We start from the raw sequence: 23,059 nt of genomic DNA, 5'->3' as shown, positions 1-23,059 counted from the left end.
CTTTCATGTGTCTTGCACTGAGGAGAGGCTTCCGTCGGGCCCCTCTGCCATAAAGCCCCGACTGGTGGAGGGCTGCAGTGATAGTTGACTTTGTGGAACTTTCTCCCATCTCCCTACTGCATCTCTGGAGCTCAGCCACAGTGATCTTTGGGTTCTTCTTTACCTCTCTCACCAAGGCTCTTCTCCCACGATTGCTCAGTTTGGCTGGATGGCCAGGTCTAGGAAGAGTTCTGGTCGTCCCAAACTTTTTCCATTTGAGGATTATGGAGGCCACTGTGCTCTTAGGAACCTTGAGTGCTGCAGAAATTCTTTTGTAACCTTGGCCAGATCTGTGCCTTGCCACAATTCTGTCTCTGAGCTCCTTGGGCAGTTCCTTCGACCTCATGATTCTCATTTGCTCTGACATGCACTGTGAGCTGTAAGGTCTTATATAGACAGGTGTGTGCCTTTCCTAATCAAGTCCAATCAGTTTAATTAAACACAGCTGGACTCCAATGAAGGAGCAGAACCATCTCAAGGAGGATCAGAAGAAATGGACAGCATGTGAGTTAAATATGAGTGTCACTGCAAAGGGTCTGAATACTTATGACCATGTGATATTTCATTTTTTCTTTTTTAATAAATTTGCAAAAATTTCTACATTTCTGGTTTTTTCTGTCAAGATGGGGTGCTGAGTGTACATTAATGAGAAATAAAATGAACTTTTTTGATTTTGGCAAATGGCTGCAATGACACAAAGAGTGAAAAATTTAAAGGGGTCTGAATACTTTCCGTACCCACTGTAGATGACCTTTACTTAAATATGCCTAAGACATGACAGGCCAGTTTAAAAAGCTGGAAACAATTTACATTCTACTCGAGAGAATTTCACTATTTTTTAGACAGTATCTTCAATTTCATCTATTTTAGCCTTTGGCTGTGTGCAGAAAACAATAGATCTCCATCTGAACTGTTCAGATTGATAAACATAGGGAGAGGAATATTGTTTTAGAGTATATTGTTTGGACTCACAGAGCTGCGATCTTGATGAACTTGCGGAGCAACTGGATCCTCTTCGGCAGTGACTGACACTGCAGGATCTCAGTGGCGACCCAGTGCTGCACCTCGCTGCAGCGCTGCAGTACCAGTTCCAGGTTGAGGGGGCGCCAGCGGGACTGCTCACCATGAAACACATAACACACAAACTCCACCTGCAGGAAACCCCAGCAAATGTTTTTAAGCCACCACTGTGCTAAAACCAGGCTGTTTTAGAAAATAGGAATCCTACATCATAAATTCTCACATGGCCTTTATTCACCTACGATGCTAAGAGAACCAGACCTAATTTAAATTAAAAGTCTGTGCAAAGTTGTGTGTCCAAAACATATGAAATCACAGTGACATATACAAGCCATATTCTAACGTACAGAGTAAGTGCATTTAACAGTATTATTTGTTGTTTACAGGGTCATAGAATAATGTAAAGTGTCACTCAGTAACTCGATCCAGATTTTCACCAACCTCGTGCACACAGCTGAAGAGCTCCCAGTCAAACACCACCAGCTGATTGGCCACCTCCTCTGCTGACATGTCGTGGAGTTTGCTATCACCTGGTGTCCAGTGGATCTCCTCAGGAAGAGGAAGCTGAGGACACAGATAAAGACGTCACAAGATCATAACAATCACAACGTTTTGCAAACATGTATTTTTCTTTCTTCTTCAGTCAGTTCCTCACCAGTGAGTCCAGTTCGGACGGTTCACAGGCAAACAGATGGGTGTTGACTCCCAGTGTGGTGAACACGGCTTCATCACTGGGACGAAACACTGCCTTTTCTAAATACACATTTAGACATATGTGAAAGGACAATATATAATTAACATTTCTATTATGTTTGTGTGTAAATAAAGTTCAAAAATGTATTTTTTTTTTCAATTATTATTTCCAGTTGTTTTACATTGTCAGAGGAATAGTGCTTTTTCAGCTGCTTGTTTGGTGTTTTATTAATAATTTAACACTGGACAATACAGCAAAGCAGAAGTTAAAGGAATCAGCCAGTGACTAAAACAACTCTAGTGTTGTGCTGATTGAAATGGATGTTATGATGGAATTAACAAGACAACGCGACAACAACAAATATGCTCGAGATTATGTGTGTCCATGCTTCTGCAGACCTCCAGCTGATGTGACGGCCACCAGTATAAGGTTTCCAGGCAGGACCGGCTGGTCTTCACTGTACTGGAGTTTCTCTCTGACTAGAGCCAGAATCTCCCCGACCCGACAGGACAGACGACTCCTGATGGTGACGTATGAATGATCTGGAGTGTAGACCCTGCAAAAGACTATACACCCAAAGATAGAGACATGTTGGTTGGTGGCAAAAATAATATATTTTGAAAGTACAGTATGGACTTGAGAATGCACTGGTTTTGTCTCTGAGCAGCCACTGATGAGACAGGCCCATCACACTGTTTAGTACAGAGACTGAAAGCCCATTTCAAAGACAGACCTGCAGAGTTCAGACTTCATCCTGTTCTATTTATCAGACTCTTTTAGGAGCTGACTGCATGGACTCCGGGTCAACAAGTATCCCACAGTGCATTTCACATTAGGCTACAGGAATTTAATAAAGATTAATAAATCCATAGAAATAAAAAAAAAGAAAAACAGTAGAGTCTGTATTTCATGAATTTTTTAATACATGACTAACAGACAAGCAGCATGTATCTTTTCACTGCATCTCACTGTCAAAGATGTTTTTTTTTCTTGAGAAATAGTTTGTGGAACTCTGAGTTCAAACTATTTTGCCACTGAATACTAAAGTGCAGTTGCAGTGGTGACAGGTCAGAGTTGAGCTGAGCTCCTGCTGTCAACTGGAATGCTGCATCCTCCTGGCCTGGTAAAACTTGAGAAACACCATGTAAATAAGCCAGAATTCTTGGAAGGTGCTGAGATTTTTTTTTCTCTCGTTAGACCAGCAACCTTCCCTAGCTTCAAGTCATTGTCCTTACACTTCCTGGTCTTCTGATGCTTTTTAAAAATATAAAAGGTGTGTGCATGTATGTTCTGGGTGTGTCTGTCAGTTTGTGATTTGTAAATACCGACCACAGGCCACAGGTGTGTTTGTATTTCAACCGTGTGTATGTGTTTTTAGATTATACTGTGTGTGCAGCTTTTATATTTTTGGCCCGTGCAAGTGTGTTTTTGTTTGTGTCGTACTCTCATCGGATCCTCTAAAGGCCTCTCTGGGCTGCAGGCAGGCGTCGATGCGTCTGAAGTGTCTGAACAGAGGGCGAACCTGCTTCTTCCTGCTCTCCTTCTCCTCATCAGACCTGAAAACAACACAGACACACAAAAACAGATTGGAAACAAGAGTTAAGTGGATGTTAATGCAGTGTACCATGCAATGTAATCGTTTGACTTTGTTATTGAACAAAATAACAAAAGCAACAGTAATAATTAAATCAAAATATATTTTCAAATCAAGTGCTTTATGTAAGGGAAGAATTATAAATGCCACAAAGACTAATAAAAAGTATAATGTAAACAATAAACCTGTAAAAATTGTGTAATAAATTTTCTACAACAAATTGTAAATTTAAGTTTTATATATGATACAAAAATTTTAAATAATGTAATTATATATGATACAATGAAACAATAATATAATAAATTACAAATTTATGAAAATACATGGCGTGCATTGTAAATATGCAACACATACATATATGCAGTGCATATGGATAATATACAATGAAAGTGTGACTTGGTAAATATAAATATATTATTAAAGACATGAAAAACATATGCCATATATGTGATAAATATAAATATATTATAAATAGTAAAATACCTGATAAATATGGTTTTGTACATTATGAGGAACACATAAAAACATGATTGATAGATGTAAGATAAATAGATAATACACAATATGATATACGATATTATAATCATGCAAATCAACGTTAATTAAACATCTGTGTGACCGCTTTGGTTTAAAGTGATCAATATAAATAACTAAGCAGCACAACCATATTATTTAGTGTGTGTGTGCTTATCGTACGGGCAGTGTAAGATCTCAGTCCATCTCTGCAGTTTGAGGACGTCCTCCACCAGCTCAGGGTATCGACTCAACTCCCGAACTGCACACAGGTACAGCTCCTACACGCACACACACACGCGCACACACAAACAGAACAAGATGATGACGTGTGTGCTACACTGACTCAGTCCCATCGCCTTACCAGCCCAACCAGATGCAAAAAACAACATTTCCCATGCTGCAAAGGTGTTATCCTGTGTTTATATTAACTACTCTGTCTGTGTCTGTGTGTGTGTGTGTGTGCGCGTGCATATAACAGAGCTGAGGAGACGTTTACTCGGAAATTCCACACTCAGGCCTGTTTGTGTCATCAGACCATGATTACTGACATTCCCATCTGTCAGGATCTACTTTATAACTGGAAAAGACTGTGATAACGTGTTCAGGCAGTTATGTAGATGTGGACACACACCAAGGGTTATGCTTCAGTGATGCCACTATCAAAACACACTGCTGCCAATCACATTCAACATACAGCAACAAATGTGAAACGGCTTGGTAACAATCAGAAAATCGAAAATGTTTTTATCCTTTCTTCATGCGACAACTGATATTGCTCAACATGTAAAAGGATGATATTATGGCGACCTGTTTACAGTATGAAAAGAAAGAAAGAAGAAAAATGTTCAAGTATAAAGACTTGTGTTTTAACACATTAACTAAAATATTGTTAGCCCATAAATTTACTTTAAAAAGAAACTTTACTAAAAGTGGAGATTATGAGCCAAGTAATATCTCATCTCACTTAGTGAGTCAAAATTTTTACTTTTTCACAATTTTGTATGCCTGCCAAGTGATCGTTATCTAATCTAACCTAATCTAATTTGTGTGTGTATGAGTGTGTGTGTGCGTTACCTTGGGGAAGCTGTTGCTGCGCTCTCCCTCCTCCTGCAGCAACTCTCTGTAGGTGTCCAGGTATCTGAACGCCACATTCAGAACTGCCTGCTTCCTCTCAGCTCCGTCCAACGCTCTTTCCGTCTCCCCCTCCGTCTCTCCAGCTTTCTCTCTTCCTCCACCTCCTCCTTGTTCCCCCTCTCTCCGCTCCTTCTCTGCCTCCCCCTCCATCACTGTCCCCTCTCCCTCCTTCCCATCTGTCTCCAGAGAGAACCTGGGGAAGTCTGAGTTAAGGAGGAGCTCAAACAGCAAACTTTGACATTAGAACTTATTTGATGACTTATTCCTTTTTCTACAATTAAAAACAAATGGGAAAATTAGAAAATAAAAGACACAGAAGAAATTTTGAAAGACTTTATTTTATTTTCTTCTCTCCTTTTTAATATACCATATTATTTTTAACATTAAATTTGGGCCTTGTCAGCCACATGTCTGCAGATAATGTCTGAAGACATTCCTGTGGCATTTCTATGGACTTTACACAAGTGACTGTTTCAGCACACAGTGTATTGGAGTGAAAGAAGTGTCCCTTTTCTCCTTGAAATATGAATCAAAAACAACATGGGACTTTCAATGACTTCTGCCCTCAACAAATAAAAACTCTTTTTAATCGAATCATTAGCATCAAATTTATCCAAATAAATTAAAATTTAAGACCAATTTAGAAACTCATCTTTCATTAGTTATAGTTCTAATTTATTTCAGACACAGAGCAGCAGCTCTGATGAGAAACTGCAACTACAGTCAGAGATGCCGCCATGATGACCCACATATAGTATTACTGCAGACACACACACACATACACAGTCTCTTTCTGTGTGAGTGCCTGGGGAGCACAGAACATACAGCAGCCTGACGAAGGGACCAAAATTGAAAATCACCATTTTTCAGAATCTGCTGGGAGGGAGCTCTGTGATCTGGTTCCACATGATCCTGAGTGTTTGGATTTTGGCTAAGTCTCATTATTAAAGACAAGGTTGTCAATTTCTAAGCCTGAGGGTGATTTAATGACACTGTGTTACTGAATGGATTGCAGTCCTGCAGCATCTGGGCCTCTTCCATAGTAATTACATCCTTATTACCCTGATTTTACTGCAACAGCTTTATCCCTCAAGCTGTGAGCATTTTAATGGCTTGGACAGCCACAACACCCAGTCCCCTCCTGCACACAACCAGGTCAATTCAGGCCTGTACACATCAGTTTAGCCCTGTGTTTTAAAATACACTGCACTTCATGGAATAAGTTACATTTGTTTAAAACAAGCATCTTGTTGCAGCTTATTTACAACTGAGCCCAGCTGTTGCTGCTAATGTAACGAGTCCTTGTGCATATCCTTAAGACTCTGTGGTGTTAGTTATATTTAGTTTACAGCTTTTAATCTACAACTATTTTAGTTTTTGCACTTGCTATTTTACCCATTGCACATGGAGAACATCTGTTCTACACTGGGCTGTTTGCTCTTCTCTCTCCCCAGGCTGCTATGATCTAAACCCTTGTAAATTACTGTAACAAGTATCCTGCAAGTACTTACAGCAGCATTGGGATGTGGAGGGGTGGGAGGGAGGTTTAGTGCATCTTTTTATGTCACTTTTGTTTGACTAGGTAATTTTCTGTCAATTAATTGACCCCTTTTTGTTTATTATAGGGCTCTTTGCCCACCCTGAGTGTTAATGACCAACTGAATGAGTCCCTGAATGGGTGATGTCCACGATATCTATTTCTTAAAGGAAAGAAGATGAAGATGATGTCTTTATCTCTGACAAGGAGAACCAGCAGAGAAAGATGGAGACTTGTATTTCCAACCATTCATCCCTCCCACTCCTTTTCCACCCACATCCCCTCTCCACACTACTTCCTCTGCTGTGCTCTTTATCTCACTATCTGTGTGGGTGAGTATTAAAGTGGACAACCATCACTCTGCCACTGCAGAGAAAAAGAAAACATAGCTTAATTTGCATTTCTACCAATGCAGCGTAACGAGCAGTAATGGGGCCTGCTGTTAGGAGCTTGTTTTTGCTGCTTTTCATCTTCATCTATTATTATTATTGACTGTTCTATCTAATTCTATTACTGTGAGTGATTGTATGCCCATTGGGAGCTGCTGTAAGCCAAGATAAATACCTAGTGTGTTATTCACATGTGTCTGAATAACAATAAGAACAATAAACAGTTGAATAAACTGAACTGTGATTTTTGAATGACATGGACTCAGCATCAGCCTGAACTGATGTGATTCAGTAGCACTAAGATTTGAGGAAGACGTGTTTAACACAAACAAAAATGATTTTGTGAAAGAACACAAAACATAAAAAACAAAGTGCAGGTGTATACTCACTCTAAACTAGAAAATGGCCCTTACCTTCTACACCTCACAGCTCATGACTTTTTAACCAAAACCTCTCAAATGTCTAAATCTGAGGTTAATTAAAGCCTATGGGGGAAAATCCACACCTTCTATAGATTTATGCAGAAACCATAAAAGAGGTTACTAGCAAAGGTTACTGCATGTGTTCCTAACAGTGGCCATCAATTTGATCTAGTTTTGTGTATGTTACTCCAAAGCTGTGGAAATAGTTGCATGCCAAAAAAGTGTAAAAGAATAAAAGTAATGCATGATTTGGTGTAAGCACACCTAATAAAACCAAAGTAATAAAACCAGAAAAAACAACCATTGGTCATCATTTTTGGGTAATGCCTCAAAGCTGAATTTATACTCTGTTCGGACAACAGCAGCCTTAAGTGCTGTTAACACCCCCTACAAGCTGTAATGTTCATTATAGCCACAATAGGGGCGAAGCAGCATCCTGATGATTTATCTCTCCCTAAGCCCTTTTGAGATGGGATTTCTGTCTGTTAGAGGTGGGTCAGTGATTTTAAACCTGTCTGAAGCACAAGTGGGTAATTTCTCACCTCCACACACGTAATAACTACAACCACAGTGAGCTCTTCCAGCTCTGTGAGAAACCTGAGTTTTGTGTAAAATGGTGACTTTCAAAATGTAGGCTTTTTACAGTGAACAGACACTGAAGAAAAGGTAAAATCCTAACGATTCACCGGCTGGCTGGGACATAAGACATAATGATATCCCCGGGAAGTGTAAGACACCCATAATGACTAACATTAACATCATGTTATGAGAAGGTATATGATCTTTTACTTAAATTGAACTATTCTTGCCTCTCCTGAGTGCTCATGTGACTATTACCCATGTTAATATTCTCCTCATCCCACTATAACATTAGTCCTGCCACAGGAGAGCAGCTTGTCCTGAGTGTGGTGCTAGAGGAAAGGTTATAAGGAAACACTGATCCTCTGGGAAAAAAGACATTTAATGGACATCCGCCTGTTAGATTTTATACTTTTCCACTGATCAGCCTGGTGTTATAAATCTGGGAGGGACCCTCCCTTTCCTTCCTCTTAAAGACAGACTGACAGACTGAAGAAGGTGGGGCAAAAACATGAAGCCAGAGAGTGCTGGCCTGCAGGCAGTCAGCAGGACAAAACAAAAACCTGCAGCTACAAGACTGAAACAACCTCAAATCTATTCCTAGAAATCTATCCCTACTGTGGTGGACCAAACACTTGAATTACATGAAATACAACAGTGAATACAATGTGAGTGTTTGTCTGTCTCTATGTGTCATCCCTGACGATCTGTTCACGGTGTACCCTGCCTCTCTTCCAGCAGTGTCAGCTGGGATCAGCTCCAGCCCCACACACCCCTGTGACCCTAGATAGCAGTATAAGAGGAAGATAAATGTTGGATGGATGGACAATTGTGAATAGCCAAAGTAAATGATCACAGCACAAACACGTGCATACACCTAGACATCCAAGTATAACTCCATTACACAGCTATGCATGTGCAGATACACAATACAGCGCTGCAAGCACATTTTATCAGCGTGATTATGCATGTGAATGTGAGTGTGTGTGTGTGTGTGTGTGTGTGTGTGTGTGTGTGTGTGTGTGTGAGAAGGATACTGCTGAAGCAGAACTTGCTGGAACCTGTCGGCCGTCAGGAAGATGGGATGTGTCAACATGAAGTCATCCAGCAGGGTTTCTACACAAACACACGAGTGAGACAGGTTAGTTGTACAGACTGTACATGAACGTGACATGGAACATAAGCTGGAACAAACAAATAAAGGCACGTCTCTTAAAAAAATATTTCAAAAAACATTAATGGTCGGGGTGGAAAAGGGGTACTAGAATCTAATTCAGCAAAAAGGTTCATCTCGGTTTTTACAAACTCACAAGCTGAGGATCTAATGTTTAAACAAGCACAAACAAATATATGGAAATAACCAATCAGATACCACTCCACACATTTGAATACATCGCTGTCACAAACACAAAAACTGAATATTATAATCAAACTGTGTTTAGCTTAGCACAAAGCCTGTAACCATGGGGAAACTCCTAGCATTACTCTGTCAAAATAGAAAAAAAATACTTTCTAGCAAATGACATGAAACATTTCCAAATATTGCTCAAAATCTAAGAACTCATAAGCTGCTTGTAGTCCATGGAGACATATTTAGCCTTGAAGACGCTGCTGTTTCAGATATGCAAAACCACAAGTGAAGGGTTTGCAAAACAACAGGAAGAAAAAAGTAATATTCATCTATTACAGAAAAAGAGACAAACATACAGAGGAAAACAGTAGTGTTGAGTGTGTTCAGCCGAGATAAAACCAGGTTTACTGGAGCCGTCTGTGTAACATTCGCCATAATGAGCGGCGGCTGCAGTAAACGGCTATAATTTAAGATGCTGAAACAGCACGACTCAGGCAAGACCTGTGGTCACATTTACTAAAATATACTGCTGCTCTGTGTGTGTGTGTGTGTGTGTGTGTGTGTGTGTGTGTGTGTGTGTGTGAGAGAGTGAGAGATGCATGCTGCAGTGGGCGTGTTCTGATGGAGTCCGCCTCTCTGCAGGCGGTTACCATAGAGACACCACAGTGAGAGGATGAAGAGGGAAATGTGAGAGAGGAAACACTGGAGAATAAAACACAGAGAAGAGTGATGATAGTGTGTCTGTATGTGTGTGTGTATGTGTGTGTGTATGTGTGTGTGTGTGTGTGTGTGTGTGTGTGTGTGTGTGTGTGCGTGTGTGTGTGTGTGTGCGTAAAACAGTGATACTGGGGTCAAACTGATATTCGCCCTCTGATACTGATGATGTGGCTGATTGGTCATATAATCGGTACTAAACTAGACTTTATATTTTATTGATGCAGTTATGAGTATGAAGAATTCAGCGGTTCAGAAAGTGTGTGATGTTCCACTAGTGTCCCAGAAACTTAAAAGCATCATGATTTCATCTGAAGTTAAAATGGCCATCTGTATTTTTATGATTTCTAAACAGATTTCTGGATGTTCCTTTGCGATGGACATCAGATTATGATAGCATAGGAAAATTGAAGTCACACTGAATCTAAAAATATGTGTTTCATGTGTTCAGATTTAGAAGTGCAGATTTTGACACAAACTGCACCTGTGGAAGTGTTTGGAAGTACCTTAATCACCTTCATGAGATGATCATATGCGCTGAATCAAAGACGCCTTTTCCAGGCCTCATTAACAATCTCATGCAACTGTCATAGAAGTCTGACCTTAAACTGCTGTCATTAGAGGAATCAACACATTACACTTCAGATGTATGGCAGTAAATGTTTTGGATTAAACAAACGTAGTTCCAAGCAAGAATAAAAACATTTATTAAAGTAAGATTATTAAAATAATCCTCATTAAAAGTAACAACCAAAAAATTCTGATGCACACAAAATCCGAACTTGTGTACAGTACATATAATCAGACATGTATTCCGAGCTGCAGGAACATGGAAAGCGTGCATATTAATGAATTTGACGTAAAATTAATTTGAGGAAGGATCAGTAGAAAGATGCAGTGAGAAAGGATGGCGTGAACATGGGGGGAGAACATGGAGTGAGAGTGTGAATGTGGGAGGCGAGGGAGAGAAACCAACCGAATCCAAATGGGATGTAAAGAACGCCTACAACCTCGGAGAGAGGACGACAGCGAGAGGATGACTGAAAGAGAGAATGAAACTTAGGCACCAAGACATAGACAGATTTCTCAGTGCTATGGGGAGCAGCACTTGAGATGAAAATGACATAAAATAATAAAAATACATTGTGACCTGCATTACAATCTACTTTTGAAGGGGAAAGAAGCAGCTGAAGGCCTCAGCATGCTTCAAATAAAGTAATATTGGCGTTACAAATCCAGTACCCAAAACAGAGGAAGACTATTTCTAATATGGAAACACTGTTTCTGATGAAGAAACATAAGGAATGAAAACACTTTTTAGCCCTTAAATGCAGTTCTGCAAATGAGGATGAAGTTAGGACTGATGAGGGAGTCTCATATACAGAAGTTCCCACAGCTGCTTTGATCCAACTGATACAAATCACAAGTAGTTTTTCAGGCCAAATTTCCAACACAGGAAGCTCAAACATTTCGTTAAGTGTGCACTGGACACCTTTAGCATTCTGCTGCTGTGGCCATGACTGAAGAATAGGAAAGATGTGGCTAAAGCTAGGGGATGCTCTAAAAGTCTTTGGTTTAAAAAAAAGTTTGTCTTAATGAAACCATGATTCCCAAAACCAGCAGCAGTGAAATCGGCCTCTAAGAGAATAAACTGGACTGAGTTTTGTTTTGAGCTGAAGCTAGTTTCTTGCGTGTTTGTATTTCAGCTCAATCTGAAACGTCTAATTTGAGGCTCTCTGTGTTTTTTCCCTCCCACCTCCTCTGCTGCTCCCTCTCTCTCTCTCTCTCTGTGTCTTCCTCCCACTCCTCCTCTCCAAATGTCTAGTTGAGAGCTGGTTGCTATGAGAACAGGTGCTAAAGAGCCTCTCATGTATGTGCACACATTACATGCATATCCATACGATACAATAGATGACACGCACACACACAAACTGTTGCACTAACATCTTCAAAAACAGGGGGCTGAATGAGGGAACCTGCGGCTCTGGGAAGGTCGAAGAAGGTGGAAAGACGAGGAAGAAACATCCAGAGTGAGGTAAATGAGTGGGCAGCTTCTTAACTTCATCTTTTTCTAGAGATAGAAAAAAACCTTCCTCCCACACACAGAGCAGCCCTGTCACACTGCCGCTCTCCCAGCTCTTTTCTGCTTCTTCATCTTCTGCGGTGTTTTGGTTTATAAGGATGGAGCAGGGATTGAACCCAACACAATCACAGGAGAGCAGGAAAGCCATCCACTCTATTAAATTCATACACACCCTTACTCTGTTATGATAGAGTTCAACAGCGGAAATTAAGAACTAGGTATTTCCCAGGAATTCTTGCCAGAGTCAGCTCCTTCTTCCTGTGAATAACACCTGCAGGAAGCTGAAATTTTCAGCAGCACTTCTGTGCAGGCGAACAGATGTGCTGACTCAAACACACCTTCTGCGCAGCTCACTGATGCTACGACACAACTGTTGAAGCTGCAGGACATACTCGGAGCTATACCTGCAGCAAGGTGGATATAATCAGAGCATAAGCTCAACCACTAATTCTAAATTTGATGTCTTGAAATTTTGAATTTTTCCAGCTTCTCCTATTTTTTCTAAGAGTGCAGAGATTGACTTTCAGAAACTGACAACATGCAAGCACCCACACACACAGTGTTGTTTTTCACACAGTCCAGTGGGATGACTCACAGACCAAATGGATGTGAATTGATAAGTATGCATGCATATACACACACACCCATGCAATATAAAACGACAATCTAACACATAACTAGCGGTGAAGACTCCATTCAGTAGAAATGTTATTTACTTTCTGTTTGACAGAGCAGCTCTGCCTCGTCAGGACGCCTGCCTGCCCCAACTCGTCGGCTGTTCAGTGTGTGTCTTATGTAAGAAACTTTGGCAGGTTTGTCTGCCTTTTATGAAACTGTTAGGAAACTTCTTTGTGTTTTACCTGTGAGGCAACTCTTTTTGTGCGTGCACACTCACGCAATGATAATACTATGGGCTGGGAGACACGTGTTGTCCATAGCAACCACCAGCTTGTTCGCGTTTCTCTGTGCTTTATTTAAAACGATCCGTTTCCAGCTGCAGCTGAGGCACATGTTGGTATTGAACTGTGAAGATTTTCAAAAGAGTAACTTGTGTTTATATTTTAGGGACAGTTGTGAAAATATATGAGGATGTGACCATTTTAGATGGAGTTAACCTGCAGGAGTAAGGAGATCAAGTAACAAAACATTCACTTGCATTTAAAAGACGTTTGCCAGGAATGTTAACCAGCTGCTTCATTTGGTTTGCCTAAAGTTGTATTTGATTGTTTTGTTTAAATGTGTTATGCAATCAAATATCAGAATCTATCATCCATTTATTTAATAGTGCAAAGAGTATTTTTATGGCTATTTAGTTTATGATAATTAATAATAATTAATAGAGAAAACCAGGTCAATTAAAAGGATTCACTTATCTTCCAGACAGACAGAAAACTATATCTCTTGTATCCTGACACCTCCCTCTGTTAAAAACACCCCCCCACCACACACACACACACACACACACACACACACACACACGCACACACACACAAATATTGAACCAGGATTATCTATATACAGGCTACTACTTCAATCTGCACTCAATAATACACAAGACTCTTACAAACACACACACACCTCCTCATTGGTGGAGATTTAAAAACAGGCCTGTGGTGTTTTAATCCAGGGTGTCAGAAACACCAAATGTGACAGTTTGGAAAACCTAGTTACAAGCAAACAATTGGATTTTGACTTAAACCTTCTATTTACTTCTATCCAACTTCTCTAGTCTCCACCCACCTCAAATAAAACACATGGTTTCACACGAACAACCCTATCACCCAGATACGATGACTCCTTTAAACGGAAACACACTTCTTCCCTTCCGACACATGAGATACTTCAGGAAATCTTAGAATCCATAAAAGTAGAATATTTAATAATACACTGTAATAATATCACTCTCATGTACAGGAGGAACAACCCTTATCTTTCTGGCCTACAAAAACTTTATCTGTTATCGCTTCTATTTTACAACTTCTCATCTAATTTGCCATTATTTTTATTTTTTTATGACTTAAATTAGTGGTGATAACCATGTTGAAGAATGGGTAAGAAGGTACTTGTGGGTCACTGGGATCTGGGCTGATCGACTACAAACATATATGTTCTGTGATTTTCTCTGTCTTGGGTGACTGTGTAAAATCTCCCATAGCTTTTATGACTTTCCAAAACAGCGTATCTTACAGTCATAACCACTGAGATTGTAGCTCACAAATAACTCGTCGACATATTTTCAGACTCCAAGAACCCGTTACAGAGAAATAAGATTAATTAATCCCTGAGGGGAAATTTAGGATACTGAATACTTTTAGCCCAGGTGTTAAGAGGTTATTGTTTATGTTAGACAAAAAAATTGTCCCAATATCTTTTGATGACACACTGACACTACATCCAAAATATCTTGTCAGTAAAAAAAAGCTGTTTTGGCAATCGATTGAACTGTGTCATGTTAATGTATTTGCGTAGGTGTAAAACCATTTGTGACTCTCTTGAGCCAAGCAGGTAAAACCAGACAAGTCAGAATCTGTCATCACTGGAGGTAAGTGACGTCAAACAGGAGGCACAGAGGCAAAAACACCAAGCTAAGAGACTATTCAGGTGGCACAAACGCTTAAACTCAGAAAAAAGACTTGATGTGAGGCAGGCTTCGCGACAGAGTGTGTGACGCAGACACAGAGCTAAAATCAAAGCTGGATGTGGGTCACACTGACTTAAGAGCATCAACACACTCTGCAGTAATTAAATATGAAATATAGTGTAATTTTCAGGCTGCTGAGACAAAAACACATCAGACAAGTACAACGCAAATTCAGTTTAAATCTGCAGCACATTCAGATATGAAGACACAATCTCTCACTGCATTTGTTACTCACATTGTTTTTTTACTTCTGTTGACTTACGAGTAAAGTAAAGTACTACACTGGCCAGCAGACATCCATAGAGGCATGCTGCGTCCATGACTAAACCTAAAAAAAAGAAACTATGTGTTAAACATTAATTAGCCCATTTTAAGAGTTTGCAAAACTGTAACCAACAATAGAGATGCCAGAGGTGTCACTGGCTGTTACCCATTATACACTTTATTCATTGTCATTCAAATAACTTTAAGGTGCATAAGGATGAGAAAAATGTTCTTGTTTTTTAAGCTCTTTCAAAAATGTTAATTTGGGGCTGTCAAGGGTGCAATGTGTTAATGAAAGGAACTGAAACCCTGTGTGTTTTTATTGTTCCAGAGTTATTTATGCATTTTTTAACATTTCAAAATGATACCTGCATATGATCACTTACGTACACTACTGCAACTGTGGTTATACACTGGTTGCATATTGGTTTTTCCTCTCAGGGTGACCAGATGTGTGCTGGTATGGGTGTGTGCATGTATCTAAAGAAAGGTGCCAGGTTTAGGAGCCAAGATGACAGCAGTGCTGCTTGGGTCATTACTCATCGCCCTGTTCTTCCAACTGGCCGCATTTGTTCAATCATCATTAAACTTTGCAATATAGTTTGTAGGATCTCAGCCATGATGATGCTTTTCGCCTACTAGATTGATTCTGTTTTCTCCTGTTTATTTTAGTTAAGGAGGTAAACTGATTTGAAGGTGAAGGAAATTTGTAGATTTTTTCTTCTTAATATATATCTTTACAGGATTATATTCAATATTTTGGAAGATTTTTTTTCCTCATTTGGCCATTTCCACCGTGAAGATGAAGTCTATTTTAGGCTCAATCTAACATTTAAAACACAAGAAATACCCTGCAAGGGCGCTAAAAAGGTAAACGGTGGTTCTTTTTCATAATGCATCGTGGCAACCCCTAGACGGGAAAGTAAAATAAACATATTCTTTCTATATTTACACTTGGAGCTATAATAATCAGCTGCTTAAAGCCACTGATTGCAGTTCTTGTTAGAGGAGTGCAGCTGTAGTCCATAAATTAGCACCTCTCCATATTTGAAGTCCATTATTGTCTTTTACTCCTGGCAGCAGCAGTGTGTGGATGGATATGACAGATTATGACAAAAAAAATAAGACAAAACAAAAATCAAAAACACACTGCACCGATAAGGGCTTCAAGATTTTCAGCCAGCACATACAGATGATACTTATTTTAAGAGGAAGAATCACAACCATCTAAAAAAAAAATATATATATATATACACAACTAGGGCTGATTTCCACACATAAATGTAACAAAGTGAACTAAAAGTCAGGATGCCTGCACATTTGCTGCTCAGATTTCAGCTTTTAATTTATCTCTTATTAGCTTTCCAAACCTTATACCTTAAACCTTATATACTTTGACTCCTAGTGATAAAAGGGATATAGTTTTTCACTGGTTTGAACTAATTTTGCATTAAGCTCCATCCATGAGAAAACTAATCCACTGTGCAAGAAAACAGTAAACTCTTTGTATCTCCTAAAACGATAAGAAACAAACAAACCACAACACAATGCTAATCACAGACCTTTGGATCGCAGCTTAGGCTTGGCACAGATGGAGATTTAGGGTGCACTGGCACTAAGCACGGCTGTTTCATACTGTGCGCCTGAGCATGATTGCCCCCCTTCCCATGTCCCCCATTCACACTGGACTGTCATCACGATACAGCTGAAGAAAAGCTTTTTGGAACAGCACACAGTGTTGGTGTTTCATTCCTAGGCTCGGTTAGCTACCACACTGTGTGTCCTGTGCCCTGGCCCACCTCTTCAAGTGGGTCAGGACACAGGCAGTTCAACTGGTTCAGTGTACTCTCACTAGTCAAACGAACTGGACTTCAGGGGTCAAATGTGCCCAGGCACAGTATAGATCACCTAGTGTATGGGTACACCCTCAGTTAACATGGTGATGGACATAAACCAACTTTTCATGTGTTTCTGAAGCAGGATCAGTAGGGATCTGCCTATCACAGCACAAAATGATCTTTTAAGTTCAGATTGGTGGCAAAAAAATGTCTGTGTCAGTTTTTATCACTTCATACTGTTCACTGATGTTTGTGTTTTTTGTTGAGGTGCCACAGAGTCACATGACTGCAACTAACTGTCCCCTCTGGGCCAACGAAGATAATCTTTGTAGGAGAAGTGATTTAACGGTGTTATGGAATTATTTTGTTTGTTTGTTTTGTCTTACAGAAAACAGTCCAACATGCAGCCTGAAGCAACACAAAATCCATCAGATCACTCTGAGCTAATTTCTGCTTCATTCTGGAGGATTATGGAAACACATTTCTTCCATTTAAAAGGGAAGATTCACCCTAATGCCTTTTCATTAGTGTATGATTATTCAAATAATATTTCATAATAACACAGAATCAAAGGGACATTATTTCCAAGTGGCTGAAATGAGCTTGAATAAAAAACATGTTTGTCAGGCAGTTGCAGAGCTTCAGAAACACCCCTCCCACACACACCTTTCAGATCTACAACCATTATTGGTCCATTCCAACACCCACACTTGCAGTATTAGCCAGTAGTCAAGTACCTACTTGTGTGACATATTCCAGTAATAACCAAAGTGTCTGTTAAGACTTCAAGCATGTCTTGGTTTATCAGAGCGGTCTGCAACACACTTGGGTTCTTGCTGATGATAAACACATAGGATCAAGCATACAGCAGTTTAACAGACACACTCAGATGATTGAAATTAAATACACATTTAGTAACCAGGAGATGATTAATCAAGCAATTTAATTATCTAATAGCATACAGAGATGGACTACTGTCACATAAAAGTGATATACAGTTGCAAGACGTAATTTTAAGGTTTTTGTCTGATCTGCTTTTAAGGATGGATTTCTAAAGGATATTTATGTTGCCATGTGCAGCAATAATATCAGTCTCATCGGGAAGAACAGACCGTATATGTGTTCACTTAAGGGGGTTTTACATCAAAGTGGAAGGAACTGTGTGGGGTATACTGCCCTTTTAACACAGTGTCCAAAGTTTAAAGGGTCATCAAAATGATGAAATGTCCAAATACTTACGGTCTGGACTGTATTTGCTCTGTCGAGACCAATTTTATCACGCTGTCAAGATGAATCCTGGTGTTTTCATGTTTGGTAATCCTCTCAGGAAAATGTCTGAGATGCTGAAGGCCTCTTCACGCAAGAAGCAGTAAGTGTTTTCTTTGACATGCTAGCTTTTTGCCATTTTCCCTGTGAAAGCTGCGATTTTTGTTACCAGTGGTTTGGTTTGTAACAGTAACTGCATTGCTATATTTCACTTTGATGGAATGATGCAGCCAAAAGAAACATGAAGACTGTGCTTTGAGATTTTATCTCAGTGGAAATATCATAGACCTTCAACACGGAGCTGCAACAACATGATACAGAAAATTTGTTTTTCCCCAAGATGAAGAAGAAAAAGAGAAATTTTAAAAGGATAATGTTCACATTTACTGAGTTCAAGTCCGAGCATCCACAGTTTGCTTCCCTCCTAACAGGACAGTTGGTTCAGATGCTAAATTTCAGACGATCCATAATTTATCAGCACTGACTCATTCTGTGAAAAAAACTGGACAGTGTGGTCTCTGCAACATGATGACAACAGCTGTACTGCTGCACACTTCATTACTGGTCACAGTTTTATATCCTGCTGAACATCCTGAATATGAAAGATTTCACCTTTAGAGTTTTAATAAATTCTATGAAAACATATTTGCAGTTTCTCATTATGGGTTACTGAGGGTTGTTGTGTCTAGAGGTATGACCAAAAAGCATTTAATCCATCTGCGTGTATCGAGTAATCTAAATATCACATGGTTTGGAAATGCCAGGACATCTGTATGTATGTATGTATGTATATATATATATATATATATATGTAAATGAAGCAGCTCCTAGGAACACGTAATGCTGATGAGCATCCACAACCATAGGAAGTGTCAAAAACAAAGGCTTTTAACTGAAACGTGAGGTCTATAAAGATTTGGGTTGAAATGTTTTCTTAATTTTTGTGTGACATATTTAGATACAGTATATGCTCTAAATTTCAGAACAGAACAGGGGACTCTACAGCTCAACACAAGTAGTAGCTTAATTTATATTGTGATCTATATCTACAGATATTATATATGACTGTTATTGGTATATCACCAAACAAACAGGAGCTATGCATTGTGGCTCAGAGAGGATATAATACAAGGCTGCATGCCCCTGTCTGACAGATAAGGGACATTTGCATTTATAGTTTTTAATTTAATTACTTCAACAGCCTTATCGGGTTCCATAGAAAATAATTACTGGTGTTAAAGTAAGCTCGTCACTTCACTTGAGTCTCTGCTTGTCAGAGACAAACTGTTAACTGAGAGGTGTTGCATAACACAAATGTGCAGCAGCCAAAATTACACCAACACACAATGAACGGATGGGAAAGCATCCTTGGTGAGAGTTTGTTCAAAAACAAGGAAGCAGTGGATTTTTTTTAAGACTGTGGTGGGTGCTGGGAAAGTACAGACAGTAGGAGGTCTTCATTACTTAATATAATAATGTGTTTGCAGCGTTTCTGCATCCTGCATTTTTATACTTTAACCACTTGTTCTTTATAACAGTTTACAAACAAACACAGAAGAAAAGAAAAAAGCAAGCACCAACAATGCAGGAGAACTAAGATAAGCATTTTGACTTAGTTCCCAGTCTTTAGGTTCAGAAACAATTTGAAAATCAAGCTTTCACTGGCCTGATGGTAGTTTCCAACTAGCCCCCAATATTTAAAAAATAAGTTTCAATGTTTTAAAATTATTTTCAATAGTATTATATTTTTAAAATCATTTTTTATTTTGACATTTTTTAAATTTTTCTTTCAGATTTGTTAAACATTTTGTAACATTCTAAGACTCCAATTATTCAGAGAGATGTTTTGCTGCCGATGATATATAAGACAGAAATATGCTTTGTAGTATTTTATCCATCAATCTATCTGGGTATTTTACAAACATATTATTGCTGTCTAAATGATTTTGGAATGTTAGCTAAATGCTGAATATTCTCAAATATATCATATTAAGTGTTATATTTTTAGTATTGTTGAAATATCTTAACATGTTTTATTTCCATATATAAAAAAATACTGATTACATAAGTTTTTTTTAAATGTGATTTTCATTGCTTTCAATAATTTTTAACTTAGAGGCAAAGTGACATAAGACAAACACATCCTGCAGCATCTAACAGGCAGCAATCAGTACTCTGCCTCTACAGACTGATGTTGGTTTTCAAGAAGTGGACTGAAGCACACACAGACACATGCACAGTCATGCAGGCAAAACATACGTACACGCATGCATGCACAGCCACTTCAGCTGTAATAAGCAAGCTGCGTTTCTGAAAGAGGACAGCAGCGATTATGTAACTGCTGGATCTCAAACACACACACACAGTTGAGGCTGCAGGAACAGTCTGCATGAAAATAATAAAAGAAAAAACTGAAGAACCACTCACTGAAGCAATTTCAGAGAAATGATCAGCTAATACAAACAGAACGACCCTGTAAACCATCCAAATAATTCACTAGTACCACAGTTTGAGACATAACTCAGTCGAATCTGAGCACAGTGCAGAGATTCAGTGTGACTTATCACTGTTGAACCATCATAAATTCATGGCCATTAGAATTCATAGAAAAACTTAAGTGTAGAACTTTCACCAGGTTTTCCTCTAGTATCAAAGTAATCTAGTGAAAACTATCAGCATTCGTGGGTACGTCACAGTCAAAGTGAGCAACACTGATCACAAGCAGCAGACGTGGTTTCAGTGAAGACAGAAATTTGAGGAAATAGAGAAGATCTCACGGTGAAGTGAATATTTAGGTTTATTTCAGCTTTAAAGTATGACCTCACCTCCCCTCACAGCCAGTTTGAACAGCTTCAAGTGACAGTGGCTCTTTTCATATCTTACCTGTGCAGTGTCCGTAACGCTTTCCTGCCACGCTGTCCAGCACGGCGAGGGTCAGGTTGTCTGGTGTGTCCGGATGAAGAGGTGTCCCTCCTCCCCCGCTGCTGCTGGTCTCTGTGATCAGACTGGCCTCTGAGCTCTGTTCGTCACTGGACAGAGATGGACTGCGGACGTCTCCTCCACCAGAGCCAGAACCGGAGCCTGAACCATTAGCGCTGCTGGGCACCGTGACTAGGCCGGTCCCTGTAGCTGAGGGCCAGGAAGGTGGGTCCTCACTGTCAGGGCTGCAGAAGGGTCAAATGTCACGAGTTTAGTGTTTCTTTACAAGGTATGTTTACTCATGTTATTTTACTATGGTCACCCCCCCTTACTATAATCCTCACTTCTCAGGACCCTGAGCTGCATGAAAAGATTTGATTTTTACCAAGCTGAGACAAACAGGGGGACTAATAAGGGTCCACTTCTCATTTGGCCCTGGGGTCTCCGTAAAGGTTAATCCCACCCTGCTCATGTAAAGTTCAGCACTACATCCTTGGGTTTTGACTTCTAACCCCCCACCCCCTCCAACGCCCAAATACGTCTCACCTGAATACCTCCCGAGCCTGGCCGCTCTCTGGTGAGGTCTCCCTGAAGAAAGGTACGACCCGGGACAGACTGGCCCTGCGGCGGGACGCCCCGGTCCCCCCGCTGGCCTTGTCGGCCACCCCGCCAACGAAGCCCCCAGCCCGGGTCAGCGCCGTGGTCTGCTTCTTCAGGAACTTCTCCAGCGGTTTCATCCCTGCCGGCATGGTGAGACGCTGGGTGGGGGGCAGAGACACTGCTGCACTATGGGTGGAGGGGGCTTGTTTCAGGGATGGCGATTGAGAGAGGCAGAGCAGAGGTGAGGGGGCAGGTGGCTCCTACATCATACAGCCCCTGCAGCTCGGGGTGGGCAGGTGAGAGCAGGTGTGAGCGGACCCTCCGAGGCTCTGCACGGCTGCTCCGAAGAACAAACCGCTTTTAACCCATTGGTGGAGGTGGGCGGTAAAAACTCCCCCTCTCGTCTCTCGGATATCACGCCGCCGCGATACCAGCCCTCCCAACAACCTGCCCCGTGTGGCCGCAGCACCGCGCCGCTTCTCTCCGGCTTCACCACGTCTCCCGCCGCCTTTTCAGTAGCTGTGCGGCCGCCCGCGCAAACACCGAGCTCCGGCGCGGAGCGCAAGATCAGCAGGCGGAAAAATCGAGAAAATGAACCCCCAGACAAAGCTCTGCCGCTGCGTCCGTCTTTAGCTCTCCGGGGCTTTCTCCGTGAGGACTGTGTCCGCGACACTGTGTCTTAAATCACCAGCGGCAGATTTCTCCGTGATGTCTCCGAGATGAATGACGGCTGAGCTGCATCGACGGTGGAGGATTTTTTTCCCTCCTCACACACCTGGAGGAGGAAAAACCCGCCCGGGCCGGTGCGTTTGGGTGTTGTAGGTTTTTTGAGCAGCATGCAGGAGGAGCGGTAGCGGCTTTTGTTTTTTTTTTTTTTTCAGGTCAGATACTGCAGAGGCTCCGACAGTCCGCCTGCCTCGCGGTTCACCCTTGCTCACCAATGCACCGCCAAGCTCACTCCACCTCTCTCTCTCTCTCTCTCTCTCTCCTCCCCTCCCCTTCTGCTAAATTAGTGAAATGAGAAGTGACTGTAACATCCTCAGTGCTCCCCCCGCCCTCCTCGCGCTCATCTGCTGCAGTTGCGCGCTCCACACAGAGCGAGAGCGCGCACGCACATTTACTTCAAGTGCTGTAAAATTGATGGAAATAAAAATATCCCCGACATCAAGGAGCAGAATATTCATCAGAGGAGCAGCCCCAGTACATTTACAACACCACCGTAAGATTTTATCAGTCAGTGTCTGATTGCTGAGCGCAAACAGAAACTTCATTCACTGTCAGTGGAGGTAGAAGTACTTACATCTTTTATTTAACAGCATCAGCACCACAAAGTTTGAATACAATAATCCTATACTCCATTAGTTCAGTGTGATCAATAAAAAGTAAGGTCAAATGTAAAGGTAGGCTACTCCTTGGAGGCTTATGTGTGTACAGATATGTAGTATGTGTGTATACATAT

General features: G+C 40.7%; 1 protein-coding gene across 1 annotated transcript in view; it reads right to left on the bottom strand.

Moving 5' to 3' along the window:
• rapgefl1 (Rap guanine nucleotide exchange factor (GEF)-like 1) overlaps window positions 1-22,449 on the bottom strand; it is a 33,929-nt gene extending 11,480 nt beyond the window's left edge. The window contains exons 1-10 of the mRNA XM_026325948.2: window positions 21,547-22,449; window positions 20,965-21,245; window positions 8,962-9,040; window positions 4,938-5,190; window positions 4,044-4,141; window positions 3,197-3,309; window positions 2,152-2,319; window positions 1,715-1,812; window positions 1,501-1,623; window positions 1,012-1,190 (exon numbers count right to left, since the gene is read on the bottom strand). Of these exons, the coding sequence (XP_026181733.1) occupies window positions 1,012-1,190; window positions 1,501-1,623; window positions 1,715-1,812; window positions 2,152-2,319; window positions 3,197-3,309; window positions 4,044-4,141; window positions 4,938-5,190; window positions 8,962-9,040; window positions 20,965-21,245; window positions 21,547-21,749 (1,595 nt within the window). The 5' untranslated portion in view covers window positions 21,750-22,449. The remainder of the gene's footprint in view (window positions 1-1,011; window positions 1,191-1,500; window positions 1,624-1,714; window positions 1,813-2,151; window positions 2,320-3,196; window positions 3,310-4,043; window positions 4,142-4,937; window positions 5,191-8,961; window positions 9,041-20,964; window positions 21,246-21,546) is intronic.
• Between the last annotated feature and the right edge of the window lie 610 nt (window positions 22,450-23,059).

This window comes from Mastacembelus armatus, chromosome 8 (genome assembly GCF_900324485.2).
Source record: "Mastacembelus armatus chromosome 8, fMasArm1.2, whole genome shotgun sequence".
Classification (NCBI taxonomy): domain Eukaryota; kingdom Metazoa; phylum Chordata; class Actinopteri; order Synbranchiformes; family Mastacembelidae; genus Mastacembelus; species Mastacembelus armatus.
The sequence above is the reverse complement of the archived record's forward strand: the minus strand, read 5'-3'. Positions and strand labels throughout refer to the sequence as shown.